This window comes from Panthera leo, chromosome A2, assembly GCF_018350215.1.
Source record: "Panthera leo isolate Ple1 chromosome A2, P.leo_Ple1_pat1.1, whole genome shotgun sequence".
NCBI lineage: Eukaryota > Metazoa > Chordata > Mammalia > Carnivora > Felidae > Panthera > Panthera leo.
The window spans coordinates 24,865,433-24,887,211 of record NC_056680.1 but is presented as its reverse complement, the minus strand read 5'-3'; the positions used below and the strand labels follow the sequence as shown (position 1 = coordinate 24,887,211).

At 42.6% G+C, this 21,779-nt stretch overlaps 1 protein-coding gene across 5 annotated transcripts in view; it reads left to right on the top strand.

The window, feature by feature from the left end:
• Positions 1-21,779, top strand: part of ARHGEF3 (Rho guanine nucleotide exchange factor 3) — a 305,486-nt gene that overhangs the window by 92,702 nt on the left and 191,005 nt on the right. For all 5 annotated transcript variants that reach the window (XR_006199897.1, XM_042929709.1, XM_042929710.1 and 2 more), the window contains exon 3: positions 2,914-2,980. Coding sequence is in view for 4 of the 5 variants with exons in the window: in XM_042929709.1 (XP_042785643.1) it covers positions 2,914-2,980 (67 nt within the window). In the remaining variant the exon portion in view is untranslated. The remainder of the gene's footprint in view (positions 1-2,913; positions 2,981-21,779) is intronic.

Below are 21,779 nucleotides of genomic sequence, written 5' to 3'. Positions count from 1 at the left end.
TCTCTCTATGCGAGGGGCTACATCCTCTGAATCTAGAGTCAGACACATCTGGTTATGAATCCCAACTTGGCTGTGTGACTTCTCACATGTGGTTTAACCTCTCTGCAGAGGTTAAACAGATGAGGTTTTATCTCATCTGTAAAATGGGGTAATAATAATATCCCCCATTATACCATAATATTATATGACAATATTTTTAAAAAATTTTTTTTTAACGTTTATTTATTTTTGAGACAGAGAGAGACAGAGCATGAACGGGGGAGGGTCAGAGAGAGAGAGGGAGACACAGAATCCGAAACAGGCTCCAGGCTCTGCGCGGTCAGCACAGAGCCTGATGCGGGGCTCGAACTCACGGACAGCGAGATCATGACCTGAGCCGAAGTCGGCCACCCAACCGACTGAGCCACCCAGGCGCCCCATATGACAATATTTTGTGATACAAAGTTACATTATTTTTTAAAGTTTATTTATTTATTTTGAGAGAGAGAATGCCCGCAGGGGAGGGGCAGAGAGAGAATCCCAAGCACGCTCTGTGTTGTCAGCACAAAGCCTGATGCAGGGCTTGATCCCACAAACCATGAGATCATGACCTGAACCAAAGCCAAGACTTGGACGTTTAACTGACTGAACCACCCAGGTGCCCCCAGAGTTATATATTTTATTTAAAAGTATATAATGCTGGGGTGCCTGACTGGCTCAGTCAGTAGAGCATGTGACTCTTGATCTTGGGGTCAAGCCCCACTTTGGGTGTAGAGCTTACTTTAAGTAAATAAAAAAATATTTTTAAAATAAGTATCTAATGCCATTATAATGTTTTATATATTTATATATATAATATTGTAACACATGGCACCATTATAACACTATTTGTATGTCATGTATTAGCAGAGTACTGTAACATAACATAATAACCTGTCTTATTGCGAGACTTAGATTATGTAGGCAAAGTGCCTGGCACAGACCCTGGCACATCCCTGGCATAATAATCACTGCTGATTGTTGTGATCATAATTTTCTGTAAACCACACCATATAAAACAGGGGAACATTCACTTGCAATGTTCTAGTATATGTTGTTGCTTTGGAAGCAGTGAAGCTCATCAAATCATTAGGAGAGCAAAACCCAATTATAACCGGAGAGAGGAGGGAGCAGTATCCAGGGAGATGTTTTGTTAAATTCTAAGTTTTTTTCTTCCCAAAGGAGAAATGCTTTTTTAGAAGAACTTAGACCAACATGTTACTTAATAGAGAAGAGTATTAAATCTAAATAACCACCCACATGCTCTGTTTGTCTTGAGATGTTATTAGCCTGGGTTTTTATTGTTGTACGTGTGGGTGAGGAGGAGGGTGAGGCAGGAGTGGGGCTGGATATAAAGATACAGCAGGTGGGAGTTCCCATCTGTTTCGGTGAGTTGTCCCAGCTTTTCTGTGTCAGTCCTGTGCCCCTGGTCGAAAGCTTTTCTTTGAGCCAGAATTTGGGAGGAACGGGAGGGGATCTGTGCTGACACCTTTTAGAACTTAGCAGTGATAGAACTGGATTTAGAACCCTCATCTCATCTTGACCATGTTCTGGGTATTATTTCTTCTGTTTTGCATATAAGAATATGAAACCTCGTGCTTAGGGTCACACAGCTAGTAAAACACCATGGGATCTGAGATTAGACAAATGAGATTAGAATCCTGATTTTACCTGCATGCATCACTTAATATCCCTAGGTCTCTGTTTTCTTACCTATTAAATGGGTACAATGAGAACCCTAGCTTGCAGTGTGAGAGTCAATGAGATTAACTCTATGAAGTATTAGCATGTGCTGTTTTAAGTACTCCATAGACATTAGCTGCTGCTGTTATTATAATTACCTTGCATATTGCTTATCTATCTCTTTCCTATGGTAGAGCCTATCAAGACTTTTCCTCAAGCCTGATACGCTGCAGGGTGCAGTGGTCACTTCTGCTTGTGTTACTGCTGACTATGGCACAGAGGTCGAAGTAAAGTGTGACTGTCACGTGAAAAACCAACACCACCTCTTTGGTACATCACTGACTAAAACTCCAGGGAAAGTCCAAGATGGACGTTTCTCAGGGATGCTTTTCAGTGAGGTGGTACCTCATGCAAACATGAAATTTGAATTTCCATGTTGACAGACACAGCTTTTTTGGGAGGAGTAACTTATTACTCCACAAACACATTGTAAAAGGTGTCCCTGTGGGCGTGTTGGCAGCTACAACATTGGATTCACTCTTCAGGACAGAAGTAAGGTGTTCCTGGTGTGCCTAAAGCTGCCCAGCCACACCGCTGCTTCTTTCCATCCCTGTACTGTGTCCCCACCTCCTGTGCTGACCCCACTGGAGCCCACCTCTGTCACATCTAAGGAGATTGCTTCACGTGGAGGGATTAATAGGTGAGGAAACCAGTTCCGACTGGTTAGGCAGCAGCTACATGTCCTGTGGACGGTCCATGTACCGTCCCCCTGAAAGTCTGGAGCTCCTGTGTGGCCTGCACCAGGGAGAATTCCAGGCTCGGCTGGAGCTGTAAACACCACCTGATGGCATCCGTTTGGGAATTGTTTGTGTGTGAGAAATGAAGATCAAGATAGGGAGCTTGGTCTGGCTTTTTTATTGCATCCAGGTTGACTTTTAGATTAGATTTTATTTTTTTAAGGGTGAGGGCTTGACTATTTCTAAGGGACTCTGGAGCTTTCCTCTTGGGGGACTAGGAAGGGGTTTGGAGTGTTTTGGCTGCTATGGATGGCCGAGCTGTAAAAAGCCTGGCTGCTGCGTCTGCCTGGGCCATTTCTCCAAGCATCTCTCTCTCTCTGTTTCTGATAAAGCTACATCGGAAGTGGGTGATTTCCTCTGAGTCTCTAACCCATGAGTAATGAAACACATTGTCTTGTCTTTTCTCCTCTTCTAGGCCTAGGCGGATTCTGCAAAACAGCTTCCCTATGTTCCCCTCCCCTAGAGCCTGGAATTTCAGAGGGGTAAGTGTTTCCCGGGAGTGCTCCCTGCTGCTCTATACCCCATTCTGGCTGCTCCAGAGAGGATGCTGTTGGGGGTGGCTTTACTAACCCATCTTCGCCAAGAAAGCTGGGTTTTAGCATTTGGAGGAATCACGGTCGGTCGTATCAGCAGCTGTGGCTCAATTAAAAAACGTGAGTGGCCCAGTAAGCGCCCGCCAGTGTCTGTTTGCCCTGGAAGGTCTCGGGAAAGCACCTGATGAAGAAGCCAAGTCAGGGTTGATGGGCAGAGGGGGACATTGTGCCCATTTTCTTGGGAACCTGCAGGGGCCCAGTGCATAATGAAGAAAAAAGAAATCGGAAATGTACAGTCTGTTAATATGTAGATTTACGACTTCATGGGGAGCTTTGTTTTCCAGAAGAGAAGCCTGTAAGCTCTGAACAGATTTTAAGGGGAATCATAAAAATCTCCCAATCATAAAGCTACAGACCCTTAGAAGTGTAGAAAGGGTCAGATCTAACCTCCTCTTGATGCAAAGTTCTCTACCTTAACATAATAATAATAATAATAATAATAATAAATAATAATAATAATAATAATAAAGTATATGGAAGCCTGCTGTGTGCTAAAATGAATTCTAGCTCTGGCCTCAGGAAGAAGACCCTGGCCTGTGTAAAGAATGCTCAGAGCTCTGTTTCACGACCTGGCGTTTGCATGTGTCATTCCTTCTGCCTAGAGCACTTCCTGTGCTGTCCAGCCCTGCACTCCTACACACACTGAAGCTGCCCCACCGGCTTCTTCCCTTGGGTCTAAGTCTTGATATCACCTCCTGTGGGAAGACAAGAGCTGAGGCTCCCGTAGACCCCTGCACTCTCTTCTCATTGATAGGATGAGATTGTTAGTTAGTGCTTACTAAAACGTTAAGATTGGAAGCTCTAAGCATCAGGTGTGGAGGAGAAACCTTGTATTTCTCTCTTGTTCACTGCTGTCTCTCTGGGCCTAGCACATACATGCTTAATTAATTTGTTGAATGTATAAACAGATCTTTCACATCCATCAGACACAAAATCGACTTCAGGTTGTGTTTCGAGGTCATGTCTTTGGTCTTTTCAGCACTGTTTTTACTAGTTCAATTCACCTTTAGTATCTTACATAGATCTCAGCCATTTTCCCCAAGTGTCTTACTGAAAATAAATATAGATCATGGCAGTATTTTAACTAAGGGTACAATATGCTTTTCACCAAGTACAAAGAGAAATGCGTTGACCGCTTAAGGAGATGTGCATGTCTTACTGAACGTAAACTGTGTGTCTCCTAAGTTGTTTATGGTTTTGTGAATAAGGTCCCCATTTCTCCAAGTGTGTTCACTTGGATGATCATAACCATTAGGTGGAAAAAAAACCTGTGTGGTCAAATAACCTTGGGGCACACTGAGAGCACCTAATTAAATATGTTCACCGCTGTGAGACTTCTCAGAGCCTTTGATGTGTTGCCATGCTTAGAGACTACATTAAAGAGAGTTGATGGAGTTGGTGGCATTTCCCCATTGCCAATAAATCCTTTGTTGACAAGGCAGTTTGTACACACTTGGGAATAGTTGACATTTATTGTCACTTTTGAGCTATAGAGAAATTGGACCTTCTATGAGCAAGTTGGCCTATTTGAAGGCATTTATTTTCCCTCCCTCTCTGGTGTCCCTTCAGCACACCCTAGCCTTCCTTCTGTTTCAGCAGTGGTCACTAGTCAAGTACTGGGGTACATCTAGGGTGACCAACCACTCAAGTTTGCCTGCGATTGCCCTGGGTTTAGCACTGGAAGTCCCAGGTAAACTGGGACAATTGATTACCTTACCTGTGGCCATAAGACCTCTTCAAATGTCTTCCCTTGAAAAATGCTTTGTAAGTTTTTGAGCGCAACTCTGTTTTACAGAAATTGCTGCTCAGAGGAGCCTGTTAGATACACACTTGGTTTAAGTGACCCTTTGATACTCTCACCCCTGCATGGTAGTATTTAAAATTAGGGAATCACTGCAGAAGAACAAACAAACTGTCCCTGGCTAATTGCAACCAAATAGATGACAGAATCTTTTTTTTTAACATTTATTCATTTTTGAGAGACAGAGTGCAAGCAGGGGAGGGGCAGAGAGAGAGGGAGACACAGAATCCAAAGCAGACTCCAGGCTCTGAGCTGTCAGCACGGAGCCTGATGCCGGGCTTGAACCTATGAACCATGAGATCATGACCTGAGCCAAAGTCAATTGTCAGACACTTAACTGACAGCCACCCAGGTGCCCAGCTGTGGTGTTTATTTTGGTCCCGTGTCCTTGCTCTGATTTTTCCTGGCCCATGGGGCTTATTGGTAAAGTTAGACAAGCTGACATCAAGATATGCCAGAGGGAGATGGTCTGGGGCCTGATAATTGCCAGATTGGCCAGATTGATCTGTCTCCCTCTTGGAACATAATCATCCGTGACATCGAAGGGTTAGGAGGGAACCCCACCAAGTGGAAACACCCTTACTCCCAGCCAGGCTATGCTTTGTAACCATCGTTATGGTAATTGGAAATGAAGAACGAGAAGCACCCAGAATGCCAGAATGAAGACATTTGAGGCATTATCTAGCTGATACATTTTCTATAATGAAATGTAACTCCCAGGCTTGTTAGACTGAGCTATGCATGCTGTCCTAGGGCAGGGCATGTTTTTTGTGAGTGCTTTATTTTCTTCTTTATTAAGAAAGGAAGTTTTTAGAATCTGTGTGCTCGTGAATTTCCCATATTTATATGCATGGCAGAGGAAACTATTGTAAGCATTTGTAATTCCATTCCTGTTTGGCTTATAAAGAATAAAGATCCTGTGTCAGTTTGCTTATGCCCTGGGCATTTGTAGATTTTGGGGGTGGGGTAGGGAGAAGTGTTGGGGAGAGATGGATGGTAAAAGGCAAGGGGAAAAGGAACCACATCACTCTGGATGAGAAGCCAAGTGGGAGACATGTGAGGGCTAAGGAGGGAGCCGGGGACAGGGCCCGAGGGAAGAGAGGGAGTGGTTGGCATCTTAATAAGGAGTCTGGAAAAAGATGAGATGTTTCAAAATAATTTTAAGGAAAATCTCACTGAATGAATTGTATTGTAACCCCCTCCTTGTCTTCCCTGGAAACATTCACTCCAGATCTACATTACTCCTCAAGGCATTGGGAGTAGGGTTTATGGTTTTCCTTTTGGGGGGTTTGGGATTTTTGGCTGAGGAGAGGTTCAGGAAGAGCTGGTGGCCCTTGGATGACACTCTTCCTACCTACCAAGTGATTTAGCCCTTTTAGAAGTCGTCGTTATTAAGTGCAGGCTGGGTTTCTTGGTTCCCACGCTCATCTAAGGAGACAGAGGCCCTTGGTGTTACCAACCCTCCTGATTCCCCCATCTTCCTGGGCAAGGGGTGATGCCGTGTCTGTCTCTCACCAGACCCATGGGTGCTGCACATACACTCATGGAGAGAAGCCAAGAGGATGGTTTGGGTGGGGGCAGTTCTAGAGGGAACATTATGAGTAAAACCAGAACAGAATGATGAGAATAAGAAGATGGGACCCTGAGAGGTGGGACCCTGGAGTACTGTTACTAAGTGCTTCCATCAGGTGCTCACTGCACATCTGGTCCCCATCTGATTGGGACAGTGCTGAGCTCAGAATTTCCACCTTCCTTATGCAAATATTTGCTACAACTCCTCCAGTTAGCTGAGAGAGGGAGGGAGGGAGGGAGGGAGGGAGAGAGAGAGAGAGAGAGAGAGATACAGGAAGGAAACTCTCCCTAGGAGTGTGAAAATATCAAGAGCACAACTCCTGCCCTTGGAAATACTTAGCAAGACTTGCTATTACGTACAATGCATTGTTTAGGTGTCACAACTGAGATTTCAATTAAATATCAGCCAGATTCCATGGCTGTGCTTATCTTGTCTCTTTCTCTAAGTGCCTGTTCTTTACTCCTGCCTAGGCTATTTGGGAAGAAATTTCTAGACTCTGAGGCTTTGGAAGAAACTTTGGACATTGTAGCTGACCTTTTAATTTTCAGATGTGGGAAACAAGGCCTCGTGTATTAGTGGGGACTCTTTTGGTTACAAGTGATAGAAGCTCCATTAAAACTGGCTCAAGTGGAAGGGGAGATTGTTTGCCTCATGTGACTGAGGGAAACTGAATGGGTGGGCTTCAGGGTATCCAGTGGTATCCAGGGGTGCTCTCTCCCAGCTTTGTTATTCCTGGGGTATGGATCTTATCTTACATACTCCATGTGAACTGCTTTGGGAAGAGAGGATGACCACAAACAACTACTCCTTTCCAGAGAAAAGAAAGATGCTTTTGATTCCAGAGTCTATGTATGAAATCCCAGCGTAGGACTCTGATTGCCCTGGCTTGGCAAATAGTTATACCTTGGCCAGTCATGGTAGTCAAGAAGATCAGACAGGCCTTGGTCACCTGTTCCTCCTGAGGGAGCTAGGTGGCCAGGGTTTTGTTACTGGCCACCTAGGGGTAGAGAAGCCACTTGAGGTAGAGAAGGGTCATTTTCTCCAAGGCCAAGTTTGCTACTGTTACAAAAAGGGGTCTGGTTTCTACACAGACAGGAAATAATGGGGACCGCTCCTAGGGTCACTCGAAGTAGAGGGATCAGAATTAGAACCGTATTTCCAGGCAGAGGGTCCTATGCCTGCTCCATGCTGCCTTGACACATCCCAGGTCCTGTGCTTGGAAGGAAGTGCACAAAACTCAGTGTAGTTGAATGTTTCTTGAAAGCCAGGCTGAAATGTTCCAAAATTCACAACTCAGTAGAGGGATGGTCAAAACATATCTGGCCAGGCCAGTGTTTAATGTGACCTTACTGTGTCTACCCTGCAGAAGAAGGCAGCACAGCTTTCTCTTTTCTTGCAGCCTCAGTTTGTACATTTACTTCCATTTATTGATCATCAGCTCCAGGCCAGGCTATGGCAGCCCTGCATGGTAGAAATATTTATTCCCATTTCAAGGTTGAGGAAACTGAGCCTCACCATGTGCTAGCTTGCCTAAAATCTCAGCTGTGGTAAGTGACAGAGCCAGGATTTGAACCCGACACTGTCTGTCCCCAAGCCATTAGAGCATATTGCCTCTTTAAAACAAGGCTGATGACACATACTTTTTCTTCAAAGGAAATTAGACATGAAGATTTTTTTTTTCAAATGCTAGAAACAAGTTGAGTATTCTACGATAAACCTTTTACTGCCCAGAATCCCTTTAAGTTCCCTTCTCCTCCTTTGGGCTTAATTTTTTGAAGTTTATTTATTTATTTTGAAGAGAGAGGGAGAGAATCTCAAGCGGGCTCATGCTGCCAGTATAGAGCACGACTTGGGACTTGAACTCACAAACTGTGAGATTAAAACCTGAGCTCGAAATTAAGAGCTGGACCCTTAACCAACTAAGCCACCCAGGCACCCCGGACTTTATTTTTTAAAGGTTTAACCTTCGCTGCTATATTTATGAAAAATATACTTTGCCTTTGTAATGATGAGTACAATTGTAACAGTTCCCTTAATCCTAGGGAATTAGCCCGTAGCATTCACTTAGGTTATACCAGGCACTGTGTTGAGTGCTTTATGCTGATATTACTTCCCAGAAAAATCCCAAGATAGATGTTGTTTGAGCCTCACCCTCATTTTACAGATGAGGAAGTAGAGTAAACATACTCTAGAGTAAACAGTTTTCTATCACTGCATAACAAATTACTGCAAATTTAACAGCTTGTAACCACAACCCTTCACTAGGTCACAGCTCCACAGGTCAGAAGTCTGGGAGTGATGTGCTGGGTTCTCTGCTTAGGGTCTCACCAGACTGGAATCAAGGTATCGGCCAGAGTGGGGTCCCATCTGAGACACAGAGGCCTCTTGCAAGCTTATTCAGCTTATTGGGGGAATTCAGTTCCTTGTGGTTGTAGGATGGATGTCCCCGGTTCTTTGCAGGTTGTCAGCTGGGGGTGGCTCTTAACTCCTAGAGCCCCTTCTCAGTCCTTCCATGTGTTGTCTTCCATCTCTGAAGCCAGCACGAGAGAATCTCCCTCACATCAAATGCCTCGTATGCTTCACATCTCTCTGACTTGAGGAAGAACCCAGTTCCTTTTAAGGGCTCACCGGATTAGATCACCACCCAGATCATCTTCCTTTACATGATCTAAAAGTCAATAATTAGTAACGTAGCCATGGGGTGATACTTCATCACATTCTCAGATTCTGCCTGCACTCAGGGGAGGGGATTGATTATACAAGGTGTGCCCAGTAGGGTCTGGGGGCTTGAGGAGCCTTGCTATAATTCTGCCCACTGAAGAGAGGTTTAAAAGTGGAGGGGTGCCTGGTGGCTTAGTCGGTTAAACCTCCAACTCTTGATTTTGGTTCAGGTCATGATCTCATGGTTTGTGAGTTCAAGCCCCGCATCGGACTTCACGTGGACAGTGTGGAGCATGCTTGGGATTCTCTGTCTCTCCCTCCTCTCTCTGCCCCTCCCCTGCTGGCCTTCTGGTGCCCCCACTCTCTCTCTCTCTCTCTCTCTCTCTCTCTCTCTCTCTCTCTCTCTCAAAATAAATAAATAAACTTAAAAAGTGGAGCAGGTTGCTCAGGGTCACATGACAGGTAAGTGGTGGAGGTGGGATTCTAACCTCAGCTCACCTCATTCCAAAGCCCATGTTCTTTGCCAGTACCTTTTGGGAACTTCTCTTCAGTACTAAGTTACTAACTTCCCTCATATACAAGGGACTCTTGCAAAGCAATAACACAAGTTTGAAAACTCAACAGGAAAATAGTTGAAGGATATGAGTAAATAGCACAGAAGAGAAAACACATATTACAAGTAAACAAAGTCAAGTTGTTCATTCTAACTCATACTTTAAACATATTTTTAAATGACAAAAGAAATAAAAAAGACACTGACATAATGTGTCACATTTATTTAGCTCTTATAATATGTTAGCTACTGTTCTTAGTCCTTTGCATGTCATCACACCCCCAACAACTCCATCAGACAGATGGACTATTATTATGCCCATTTTCCTGATGGGCAAACTGAGACCCAGGATTTTAATTACACAACTCCAAGGTCTCATAGCAATAAAGTGGTAGATTCTGCTTTGGAACCCGGACAGCCTGTGCTCTCAGCCACTTAATTGTTCAAAGTACAGATGGTGCAGAAGTATATAATGTAAAACTCCATGTTTAGGATTAAACCAGGATTAAAGCAAAAAAAAAAATAACAAAAATGAAACCCTCTTTATAGGAATATATTCTTATATATTCTTAATATATATATATTAATATATTTATTAATATATATTAATATATATATTAATATAATATAATTCTTAATATAAGAATATATTCTTATATACACAGAAAAATGTCTGAAGGAATATCACCATTGACTGACAACCTGTTGCTGTGGTAGTTACATGTTTTTGGTAATGTCTGAATTTCCGGGAGAGAGAGAGAGAGAGAGAGAAAGAGAGAGAGAAAACATATTGCTTTTATAGTTAGCAAAAACACTAACACTTATATCAATTAAAATCAAACACCCTCCACAACGAAACCTTCTGTAAGCAAGAGGAGGCTTATTTTAAAACCTCCTGGGGCTGGGGCGCCAGGGTGGCTCAGTCAGTTAAGCATCTCCCTCTTGATTTCAGCTCAGGTTGTGATTATCCAGTTCGTGGGTTCAAGCCCCACATTGGGCCCTGTGCTGAAAGCATGGAGTCTGCTTGGGCTCCCTTTTTCTCTGCCCTTCCCCTGCTTGTGCTCTCTCTCTGTCTCAAACAAGTAAACTTAAAAAAAATATACAAAAGCTTCTGGGGCTTAGAGAACATCAGAGTGCATCACTGAACATGTGTTGTGGCAAAACATCTAGGGGCTGATCAAATCTGGGCACACAGAAGAGGCAGGCACCTGCTGAGCTGGGCTGCAAGACATTTGCCCCCACCCTGCCTCACTGTCCTCACCTCCCCACCCCCAATGGTCAATCTAGAGGCTGCCTCTCAGGGTGAGAAGTTTTACTGCCCACCGCCTCTGGCCTCTGGACAGCCAAACTCTTGAGTTTGGTGGACAGTCCTTGGCAGTCATAACAAAAGCCTAAGTGGTGAAAAGGCACAGGCTTTGAGGGTGCAATGCCGATCGGAAACTTCAGACAAGACACATTCCACAGTGTCAGGTCCTTATCGGCAGAATGGGGACAATAATGCCATCTTCTCAAACCTTGAGACTTGGTTATAATGGGTGTAAAGCGATCTGAATAATAATGCCTCCGTGTAGTTAAGTGTGCAGAAAATATTGGCTCCTTGTAATCAGAGTTCTCTTACACCTGAAATGACTTTCCTAAATATGTGTGTTTAAGAAATGCCTTTTCTGTGTGCGGTGCCCCCTCAAAAGGAAAAACTGACTGTGTCTGGTTTCCGCTTAGCCCTCTTGCCTCGTTTCCCTTCAGGCAGTGGAGAAGCCAGCTCGAGAGCAGCTGCTGACACCTGTGAGGAAAAGTCCCCGTCATCTTCAGTCTGCTGACAACAATATGCCAGGCAGACTGAAGCTCAGTTTTAGATTTGCAGGTAGTTTCTTTTCGCTCACATGTGAGGTCTGTGGGACATAGGGGCTTCTCTGACAGTAGCACAAATTCTGAACTTTGGAGGCAGAATTTATAGATGCCTTTGCTTATTTTATGTAGTTATCAGTTCAGTTATTCCCTTTTTGTGTTCCAGCATGGTGCAGAGTAAAAGATAATTTTGATTGACTTGGTTTTCTGGGTTAAGAAATCTTAGATGCAGGTAACGGAAACTCAACTCAAATTAGCTTCAATAAGGAGAGTTGTTGTTGTTGTTGTTGTTGTTGTTGTTTTTTAATTACAGAGGTCTGGGGAGTATCTTGTGGAATACAGCAAGGCCTTAGAAGCCACTGGAACCAGGCACCAGGAGCCTGGGAGGGTTTCCAACTCCTCTGTTTTTGCTGCATTTTCTCTGCAGACTGACTTCTTCCATTTTTCTGTGCTGTGGAAATGCAACCATCTGCAGAGACCAGCCTCTTCTTGGCTCAGAACCAAAATTGCTAGGGAGGGGTTTTGATTGGCCCAGCTTGGGTCAGGTGGATACTCCTGGACCAATCAGCAGTGGCCATGGAGTGGGGTCCTGCTGTACCACTGTGTTGGCTCCTATGCTAACTACAGTGATGTAGGGAAGAAGGGGGCAGCTTCTGGAAGAAGGTGGGAGGCACTAGGCGGATACTAACCATTCTTGTCTGCAAAAGTCTCCCTCTCCTCCTATGGTAGAGGATAGTCATCCTGATTCCCAGGGTCTGGCCCTCAGGTGGACAAAACTAACTCCTTTTCTTTAATATTGGGTAGGAGGAAGCAGTCCTTTTAGTTATTTTGGTTTTTGTTTGTTTACTGTTTATTTATTTATTTCGAGAGAGAGAGGGAGCAGGGTAGAGGCAGAGAAAGAGGGAAAGAGGGAATCCCAAGCAGGCTCCACACGACCAGTGCAGAGCCTGACCCAGGGCCCAATTTCATGAACAATGAGATCATGACCTGAGCCAAAATCAAGAGTCACACCCTCAATTGACTGAACCACCCAGGTGCCCCTTGTTGTTTTGTTTTGTTTTGTTTTGTTTTGTTTTGTTTTGTTTTGTTTCAACCATGACAATCTGATCTGGGAGCAAGAATAGACTACTCATAAGACATAAAATGTGAGTTTTCTAGATTCATTGAAATAATAGCAGATTCTGGAAAATTGTGTTCTGAAATGGCTTATGGCTGTTTCTATAATATTGGAAAGTGTTGGAGCTTAGTGTTGGGCTTTAAATAGAAAATAGCCCAAATATCAGCCTCCATATTGCTTTGTAGTTTGTCAAAGTTATGACTTTTCATGGAGCTTTTTATCTTTCATTATAATCAAATTTAACCTTTCTTACACAAATAGTATCAGGGCAGTGATCTTGTCACCTTCAAAATGTCCTGATGCTATTTGCAGATGTGGGAGGTGATGGTAATGTTGAGAGCCAAGGGGATACACCTATTTGGAAAATCCCTTTCCTGAAGCTGAACCCTCCCACTCAGTTTTCCTTTCCCCCTCCCTGTTAGATTTTATTTTATGTTTCCTGCCCACATGAGAAACTGGGGATGGGAATTAAAACCTTTTGCATGGGTGTTGGTAAAGGTCTGGTCACTGACTTTTCTTCTCTCCTGTCGACTTCTTCCTCTTCAGAGTCAATGGCCTGTTTAATGGATTGAACTTGGTTTAGTTCATTGTGACTCTAAACAACACGTCCCTCCCACCCGGCCTTTCAAGTGCTCAAATCACACTGTCCATTAAAACAATTGAAACGCACAATGAGAAGCAAAGGGTAAAAGATGGAGTAAATGAACACACTGCAGAGAGGATGTAGGCAGGATGGAAGGATCTCACCTGAATCCAGGCGTCCACAATGCCAATATATCCTTTCTCTTTCTCTACTGCATTGGCCTTCCCTACTGATGATGTGGTTGATGATGATGATGCAGAGTTGAAGTTCAAGCAAGAGGCCCACAGACTGAAGGTGCCCTGGGCCAAGGAGACAGACTTCTTTATCAAAAGACTCAGGGACAAGTATACCTGGCCAAGGATACCAGTTTTTTGGGGAAGAGAACACACGGAGCCAGAATGGGTATCTCTAATGGGGTAGCCAAATTAAAGTCTTATGTATGTTAAGTGCTCATATGTATTTAGTGCCTCTGTATATTTAGTACCTCACCAGTCTCAGGCATACTTAGCGCATAACAAACATTTAGTAACCACGTGCTTCATGAATGTCAGGTTCTTTTGTTCCCTCCACCCTTTCCTATCTGTTTGCCATACACATGTTCTACCTCCTAACCACTTATTTATATTTAAAACAAACGGAAATATTTCTATTATTGAAGATAAGTCTTACAAACTTACTTCTCTTCAGTAATTGAAATAAATATTTTTTTTTTTTAATTTTTTTTTTCAACGTTTTTTATTTATTTTTGGGACAGAGAGAGACAGAGCTTGAACGGGGGAGGGGCAGAGAGAGAGGGAGACACAGAATTGGAAACAGGCTCCAGGCTCCGAGCCATCAGCCCAGAGCCTGACGCAGGGCTCGAACTCACAGACTGCGAGATCGTGACCTGGTTGAAGTCGGACGCTTAACCGACTGCGCCACCCAGGCGCCCCGAAATAAATATTTTCTAAAAGCATTGCTTCTTACAACTTGATTACATAAGACCCATTTTTAGATGTGCTGCCCTACATAAGCCTAATGATGAAAATTCTTCTTTTACTTGGTTTTCAGGCCTCCCACATTTGTTCCCCTACTTAGGCTCTCTCCTGCCATTCAGCTCTGGAAATCTCAACGAACACAACTCCCGGGCCAGCCTTTTTGTGCGTGACTATTATTGCTGACTTCCACAAGGTGCTGGCAGTAAAACCAGCTGGGTTTGATGCTGCAGTAGCAACGTGGACCACCAGTGCCCTGACCTGGTTAAATGCACATTCAGGAAGGAGGAAATGTTCTGTGCAGAACGCTTCCAATACACGATGTGTTTTTGTATCCTTAGGGCTGATTTGACCTAACATCTCATTTAGAAAAAAAAAAAAAAAAAAGAGAAATGTGGCTGATTACTTTTTTTTAGGGACAGATGAAGATTTATTTAAAATCACAGCTCTGATTTGAGGAAGGTGCGATGGCGTGGTTACAGATATGCATTTCATTAACACTGGTTCAACTAAACCTGTTCATTGAAAAGGGGCTGGGGAGAGAACTTATGGCTCATTATTAGATGGGATGGTGAACCTGCTGTCCTCCTTGTCAGTCCCGGTGACGAGATGGCGATTCCAGACCTTGTTGTGGGCTTTTTGGGTAGCATGCTCCCTGAAAACAAGCCACACCTACCAGGGGCTGAACTGAAGATGTATGTACAACATTTGTTCTAGCAGTGGAGTAGGAACCATTGAGTGTGTTTATTGAGAGAAGGGATGTCAGGCTTTACCTGGTACCTTTTTAAGGGGTTTCCATGATTATTATTTTTCCTCTGTGTGTTATTTTTTTCAACTTTTTGTTATGAAAAATTTCAAACATATGGGAAGTTGAAATATAACTGCAGTGAAGGCCCACCATCTGAAATCAACAATCACTAATTTTTTGCCCTATCTATCTAGCTGTCTATAGATGTTTGTACAGTTTGGATTTATTTTAATAAGCCATTCAATTGCAGATTCCATTACCCTTCACCTCTAAATACTTCAATATATATGTCCTAAGAATAAGGAGGTTTTATTACCATAACATCAATATCACACCTAAGAAAGTTATTAATAATTCTCTAACATTTCCTAAGATTCATTCCACATTCAAATTTCTGCAATAGTCTTATATAGTTGGTACTCCCCTCAAAACCATTCAAAAGTCATGCATGACATCTGGTTGGATTTTTTTAAACCTAATTGAGGACTACGATTTTATTTTGTTACTATGTTTTTTAGTCTTTTTTATTCTTAAATACTCCCCTCATCACCTTTCCCCTCTTTAAAATGATGTTGACCTTTTGAAAAGACCAGTCCAGTTGCTTATGGAATGTGTCTCACATTTGAATTTATCTGGTTGCTTCCTTATGATGTCATTTAACTTATTCCTCCGTCCTTTATATTTATAAAGTGATAAGTCTAAAGACCTGGTTTTGGGCAGGAAAACATACTAAGGGTTGCCAGCTACTTGGCGCGTTAAGAGGCACACAACGATGGGATGTTTGTTATAAACGGTGCTAACTTGCCAGACAGGATAGATGCTGGGGCCTAGTCTCTGGGGAGTGATTCCACTGTAGATTCCTTGGTGGATATTGTTAATTAATTAATTAGTTAATGTCAATCCTCCTTTCTGTATTTTTTAAAAAAATTTAATTCCAGTATAGTTAACATCCAGTGTTATGTTAGTTTCAGGTGTACAATATTCAACCATCTGTACATCACTCAGTGCTCAGCACAATAAATGTACTCTTAATCCCCTGAACCTACCCCTCCCCCCTCCCACCTGCCCTCTGAGAAGCATTAGTTTGTCCATGGTGGATGTTTTAGGCAGAACTTTTGGAAAAAAAAACAAAAAAACAAAAAACAAACAAAACAGACACTTGTTCCACTCCCTCCAGAGAAGTGCTCTTTAATTAGAGAATATACAGTTGCAGGAACCCAGGATTTATCTCTGTGGTTGGTTTCATTTTTCCTTTCTCTGCCTTCCCCTTCTGATGTGTAGGTCCTGCTCCCAGTGTCTTCTCCATGCATGTGGCACTTTGGGGTGGTCTGACCAAACCTGACATGATCTCTCCCCCACAACTCACTGGGGAGTCTCAGGTGCCCCGTCCCCAACTTCCTAAGAAAATTCTGATCACATCAGGTTGTCTTTCTTGGACTGGACCTCACAGGTGATGGGCAGGCTGCTGGCCAGCTCTTAGAAGGACTTCCCTCTCCCTTGGTCCAGTCGTGTGTGGCCAGGGGGTCAGGATCAAATGGATCTGCCATTCACCAGTGTTGGTAAGTGACTAACTTCACTGAGATTCAGAGTCCTCACCTGAAAATGTGTCTAGCTCATTGGGTTCTGATGAGGATTGAGTGAAATAATTCATATCAAGCATTTAGCACCGGGTCTATGAGATAGTAAGTGCTCAATAAACACTTTTTTCTCCTCTGCTACTACGACTTTTATGTTCACTCAGCAGGAACTGTGGGCAATGCTGGGGACAGTGGGGCAGATTCCCTGGAAAGAGAATGTGAGGAAGATAACACCAAAACATTTCCAGGATAGTAGAAAAACTTTCCATTTATCTACGATTTTTCCATGTTATAGAGTGATCATTTCAGGCCCTGGCTTGTGGTAGACAGAGTCTGGAACATTTGTTTTTTGCATGTATGTGCCATTAAGCAAACAAACAAAAAACCCCCAATATACTTGATGTATATGGGAATATGCACTGATTTAGAGGAGGAAAGAAAATTTCTTACATAAGAAAACTAATGAATGAATTTCAAATGTAGTCTTCATATATTCTTGAACATTCTAATGTATTCCTTCTGACAGGTATTGACTAAAGTCAATACAATACCTGTGAGAAGGAATACATAGTAATTATAGTAATTATTCTACAGTAATTCAGATCTTATGTATCTTGTGAAGTTTGGCAGTGGGTTTAGTTCTTAATTTATTTTGCTAGCATCTCTCTGTGAGGGGTGTCTCTCTGTATTGTCACAGACTGGTACATCGAACTGGCTGTTCTTGGCTTCTTAACCATGGCACCTTAGTTGCCCAAAGAAAATATCTAACAAATGTTGACATTCTTCTCATGTTTGTGGTTTTGATTGCATTTTTATAACTGGGAAAAATTAGCGTCATGTTTTGAAGGATAAAATATTATTTTGATATTGAGGAAACATTTGAAATCATTGACCTCAGCAGGTCAGTCTAAAGATTGGAAATTTTTCAAGGTGTTGTTTTTCACCTACAGATTTAATCAGCCTTTTAAAAAGTGGTAATTTGGGGAGTGCCTGGGTGGCTCAGTGGTTGAGCATCGGATGCTTTATTTTGGCCCAGGTCATGATCCCAGGTTTCATGAGATCAAGCCCCGCATCAGGCTCTGTGCTGGGCATGGAGCCTGGTTCAGATCCACTCCCCGCCCCACCTCTCAACAAGTGGTAATTTGAAATGCTAGTGAGGGTATTGCAGGATGGATTCTCTCGCAGGTGTTTAGTGGCATTATTATTTGATCATCTTTCTGGAAAGCTGTTTGTGTCAAGAACCATAAATGTATTGGGGCGCCTGGGTGGCTCAGTCGGTTAAGCGTCCGACTTCAGCTCAGGTCACGATCTCGCGGTCCGTGGGTTCGAGCCCCGCGTCAGGCTCTGGGCTGATGGCTCAGAGCCTGGAGCCTGCTTCCGGTTCTGTGTCTCCCTCTCTCTCTGCCCCTCCCCCGTTCATGCTCTGTCTCTCTCTGTCTCAAAAATAAACATTAAAAAAAAAAAAAAAGAACCATAAACGTATTTATGGCCATTGGCCCCAATAATTCCACTCCTGGGAATCTATCCTGCAGAAGCCACCAGACATGTGGATTAAGATTTATGCACAGAAGTGTTTAGTGCAGCAATCATTATAATGATAGAAAGAAGTGGGAAAAGTCTAAATGTCTGATAATGTGGGGCAGTTGGTGAGTTGTGTCTTATCCTTATGAGCATGTATTATGGAGCCATAAGGGGTTGTTGAGGAAGAGTGTTATTCAATGAAAAATGTTTAGCATGTTTTTAAAAGCAGGAAATAAAATTGTATATAGAGTAATGATTCTGCTATAAAAAAATTAAACATGCCAAAATATTAATAATGATTTCCTCCCAGTAAGTGAGTTTGAAGGGACATTGTTTTCTTTGTTTTGTTTTTTCCAAGTTTCTACAGGGTGTGTACATATGTAATTTTCATAATCAAGAAGAAAAATTGAGGTGAGGAGACAGATATGTGAACTGTAATTTTGGAGTGGAGTTTTAGGTTTAAAGGTTTAAGAAGAAAAATCATCCCAGTAGGCCACAGGAATAAATCGAAGTCAGAAATTCAATGAATTTGCCTAAATCCTGTGGTTACTTAAGATGGAATTTTAAAATAAGGCATCTGTTTATGGAGGAGTTTCAAATGTGAGAACTGGGCGAAGGTGAACTTGGAGGAATTTTGTCTTCCTTTTCTAATAACAACGAATCCATAAATCTTACTTGGATGTTTGAGAGAGGAGGAAAGCATCTTAATAAGAATGAATACTATGTACTCAGCCAAGAAAGAAATCATCCCCCAAAGAGTTAATATTCCAAAGAATTAATAGGTAACTCAATTGCTTCTTACTAAGTTGGGGTCTATTATGTTGATGGGTTCTGGATGATAGCTTGGGACACTACTTTGGAATATCACTTTGGGAAAATTAGAGAAAAATGTTTAATATGGCAACCTGTGTATTCTTTCTCTTTGGTTTAGTTTATTATTGAAACTCAGAGGACTACAGATTGCAAGGTTGGCTTAGTAATTTGGGGGTCAAAAAGATACTGGCTTTTTAAAAATACCCTTCCCCCTGCAAAGTATTTTTGTTGTCTTACAAGAGTTAAATTATTTGTTTTACGAGTAATTAAAATCAAACATGTTTTTCTTGGGCCATACCTTTGCCAGGCATGTATGTTTGTCGCCAAATTCTAAAACTTCTCAAGGAAAGAAAAAGCTTGAGTTTTAGACCAGAATAGTGCTTTCAAGTCTGCATTATTGGTGCAAATGGGCAAGATTGACTGTTCTTGAAATGTAATAAAACCTGCTGCCTATTCTTATGGTCTTGATGTCATATCTTTTTTCCTTCTTTTTAAAATATACTCATCTCATTATCCAGAGTGACTAAGAGGCTCTGCGTATGTGCCACTAAAATACTTGTCCTCGATTCGCTTTTCCTTTTGTTCTGATATCCATTGCTTAGGAAGTGACTTCTCCATCTTGTTTCATGAGTCATTCTGACGTGGTACACCAAACTCCCTCATCGATCGTGCCTCCTACTTGAATATCATCCCTCTAATAAATGCTCATTTCCCTTCCTTGTCCACTTGCATTTTTTTTTTCTATTTTAGAGTTTTGGCTTAAAGACTAATATTGCCTATTACATCTCTTGTGTGTTATTTTATGTTATTTAGTGGTATCAAACTTCTTTAATATATTACGAAGTATTTCCACTAGCCAACTCAAAGGGCAAATGTCAAAAAAGTGCATAAAAATGGACAAGTGGACAAGAACAGGAAAGAAACAAAATCCTTACTGTGAAATAGTAAATAGACAATGCAAGTAAGTGAATTAATTTGGTTTTATTTGTTCTAGTTAACTTATTCCAAAAATTGGTATCTCCATGTGTGTTTCTGGAAGAAACACAAAGTTGGCTTTCTGGGTGTTCTCTCCTTAGCTGCCTTCTGTTTCTTACACTTAACACTGGTTTTATTTCTACAAGAATTCAGTCTCAAAATCTCTGGCTTGGCAATGGGAGGAGATAAAAACATTTTTACCTGTTAGTTATGTTTATTTAAACAAACTCATGCAACTATTGTTGCTTACAGTCACTGGGCTTATTTCTGCCGGCCTGGCAGAGTTTATGTTGGCAATGGTAAGGAGATGCTATCAGCAATTCATTGTGTACTGTTTGTGTAACGGGACTGGACAGCCTGCTTCAGCCAGTTTTTTTAAAAATGCATCGGATTAGTTGAATGATTTTATTAAGGTGCCTGTCTGGTTAGGAAGTTGCAATCTGTAACTGATGACGAAGTGCTCGAGTCCCTAAGAGACCCTCAGCCACAACTGATAGACTGGGTTAACAGGTTACTCAGCTTCTAGAACATACCATACCGGCAGTGGTCTGGCCACCCTGCTGAATGGGAGACAAGCATCAGTGAATGAGAACATTGGCAAAGGCAAGATCCCCAGCTATGTTGTCCTTTGATGCCTCAGGTCCTTTGAACCTTAGAGGATCCAGGGCTATTCCAGAAACTTCAGCCAATGGAAGATCTTCTGGGTTTTCCTTAGTTAACAGCATTTAACAACGTTTTCCTTGAGGAACAGTCATTCTGTTAACCACCAATGAGATAACTTGAAACAGGAACCTTAAAGATACCTAGTGCTTGCGTTTACTTCTTTGCTCTTAAAGTGAAGTCACTGCTTGACTCCATGACCATAGAAGCATAGAAAATATGAATTTTTTCAGCCTAAGCCACTAGCATGTCTCCCAGCAAAGATTCTCAAAGTGTGGTCCATGGGGCAGTAGCAGAAATAGCACCTGGGAGCTCATTAGAAATGCAGACTCTTGGAGCACCTGGGTGGCTCAGTTGGTTAGGCATCTGACTCTTGATCTCAGCTCAGGTCATGTTCTCAGGGTCGTGAATTCAAGCCGCACATTTGGTTCTGCGCTGAGTATGAAGCCTACTTTAAAAAAAAAAAAAAAGGAGTAGAATCTCAGGCTGTACCCCAGACCTGAATCAGAATGAGCATTTTAACAGGCTCCTCAGGCTCCTCAGCTGATGTGTGGCACAGGAAGATTTGAGAAACACTGTGATTATTTTTTTTTTCTAACGTTTATTCATTTTTGAGAGACAGAACATGACTGGGGAAGGGGCAAAGAGAGGGAGACACAGAATCCAAAGCAGGCTCCAGGCTCTGAGCCATCAGCACAGACCCTGATGTGGGGCTCGAACTCACGAACTGCGAGATCATGACCTCAGCTGAAGTCAGTCGCTCAACCGACTGAGCCACCCAGGCGCCCCAAGAAGCACTGTGATTCTTAGGGCAGTCTACATTTGGCTTACAGGTACTGTCAGCGCAACAGAGGTTTCATGTGAAAGTCTTCGGTCAGGATTGGGGGGTTATGGAAATTGACATGTGGTTTGTCCTCTTTCTCTACTAAAAGAAAGTAGAGCCCTGGTGAATTCCAGTTAACCAGTACTCAGGACTCCAGCCACTTAGTACAAATCCTTCTGTGATTCAGATATAATAAAAGTGGCCAGATGCAGCGTTGAAAATTCTGTAACCCCACTCTCCTCACTGTACCATCCTTCCACTCCTGGGAGTACCCAAATCATAGCATTCTTTGTCCATGGAAAGGTCCTCCTGGAACTCTCCCTCTGATGCAGATGATGTATTTTTTTTTCTCATAATGCGCCTTTCACTGATCTAGTAGGTGTCCTGGGTTGTCCTGGGCAGCTGGACCACCACACCCTGACATGTGACTCATAGGCAAGACAGCACTATGTGATAAAAGAGGT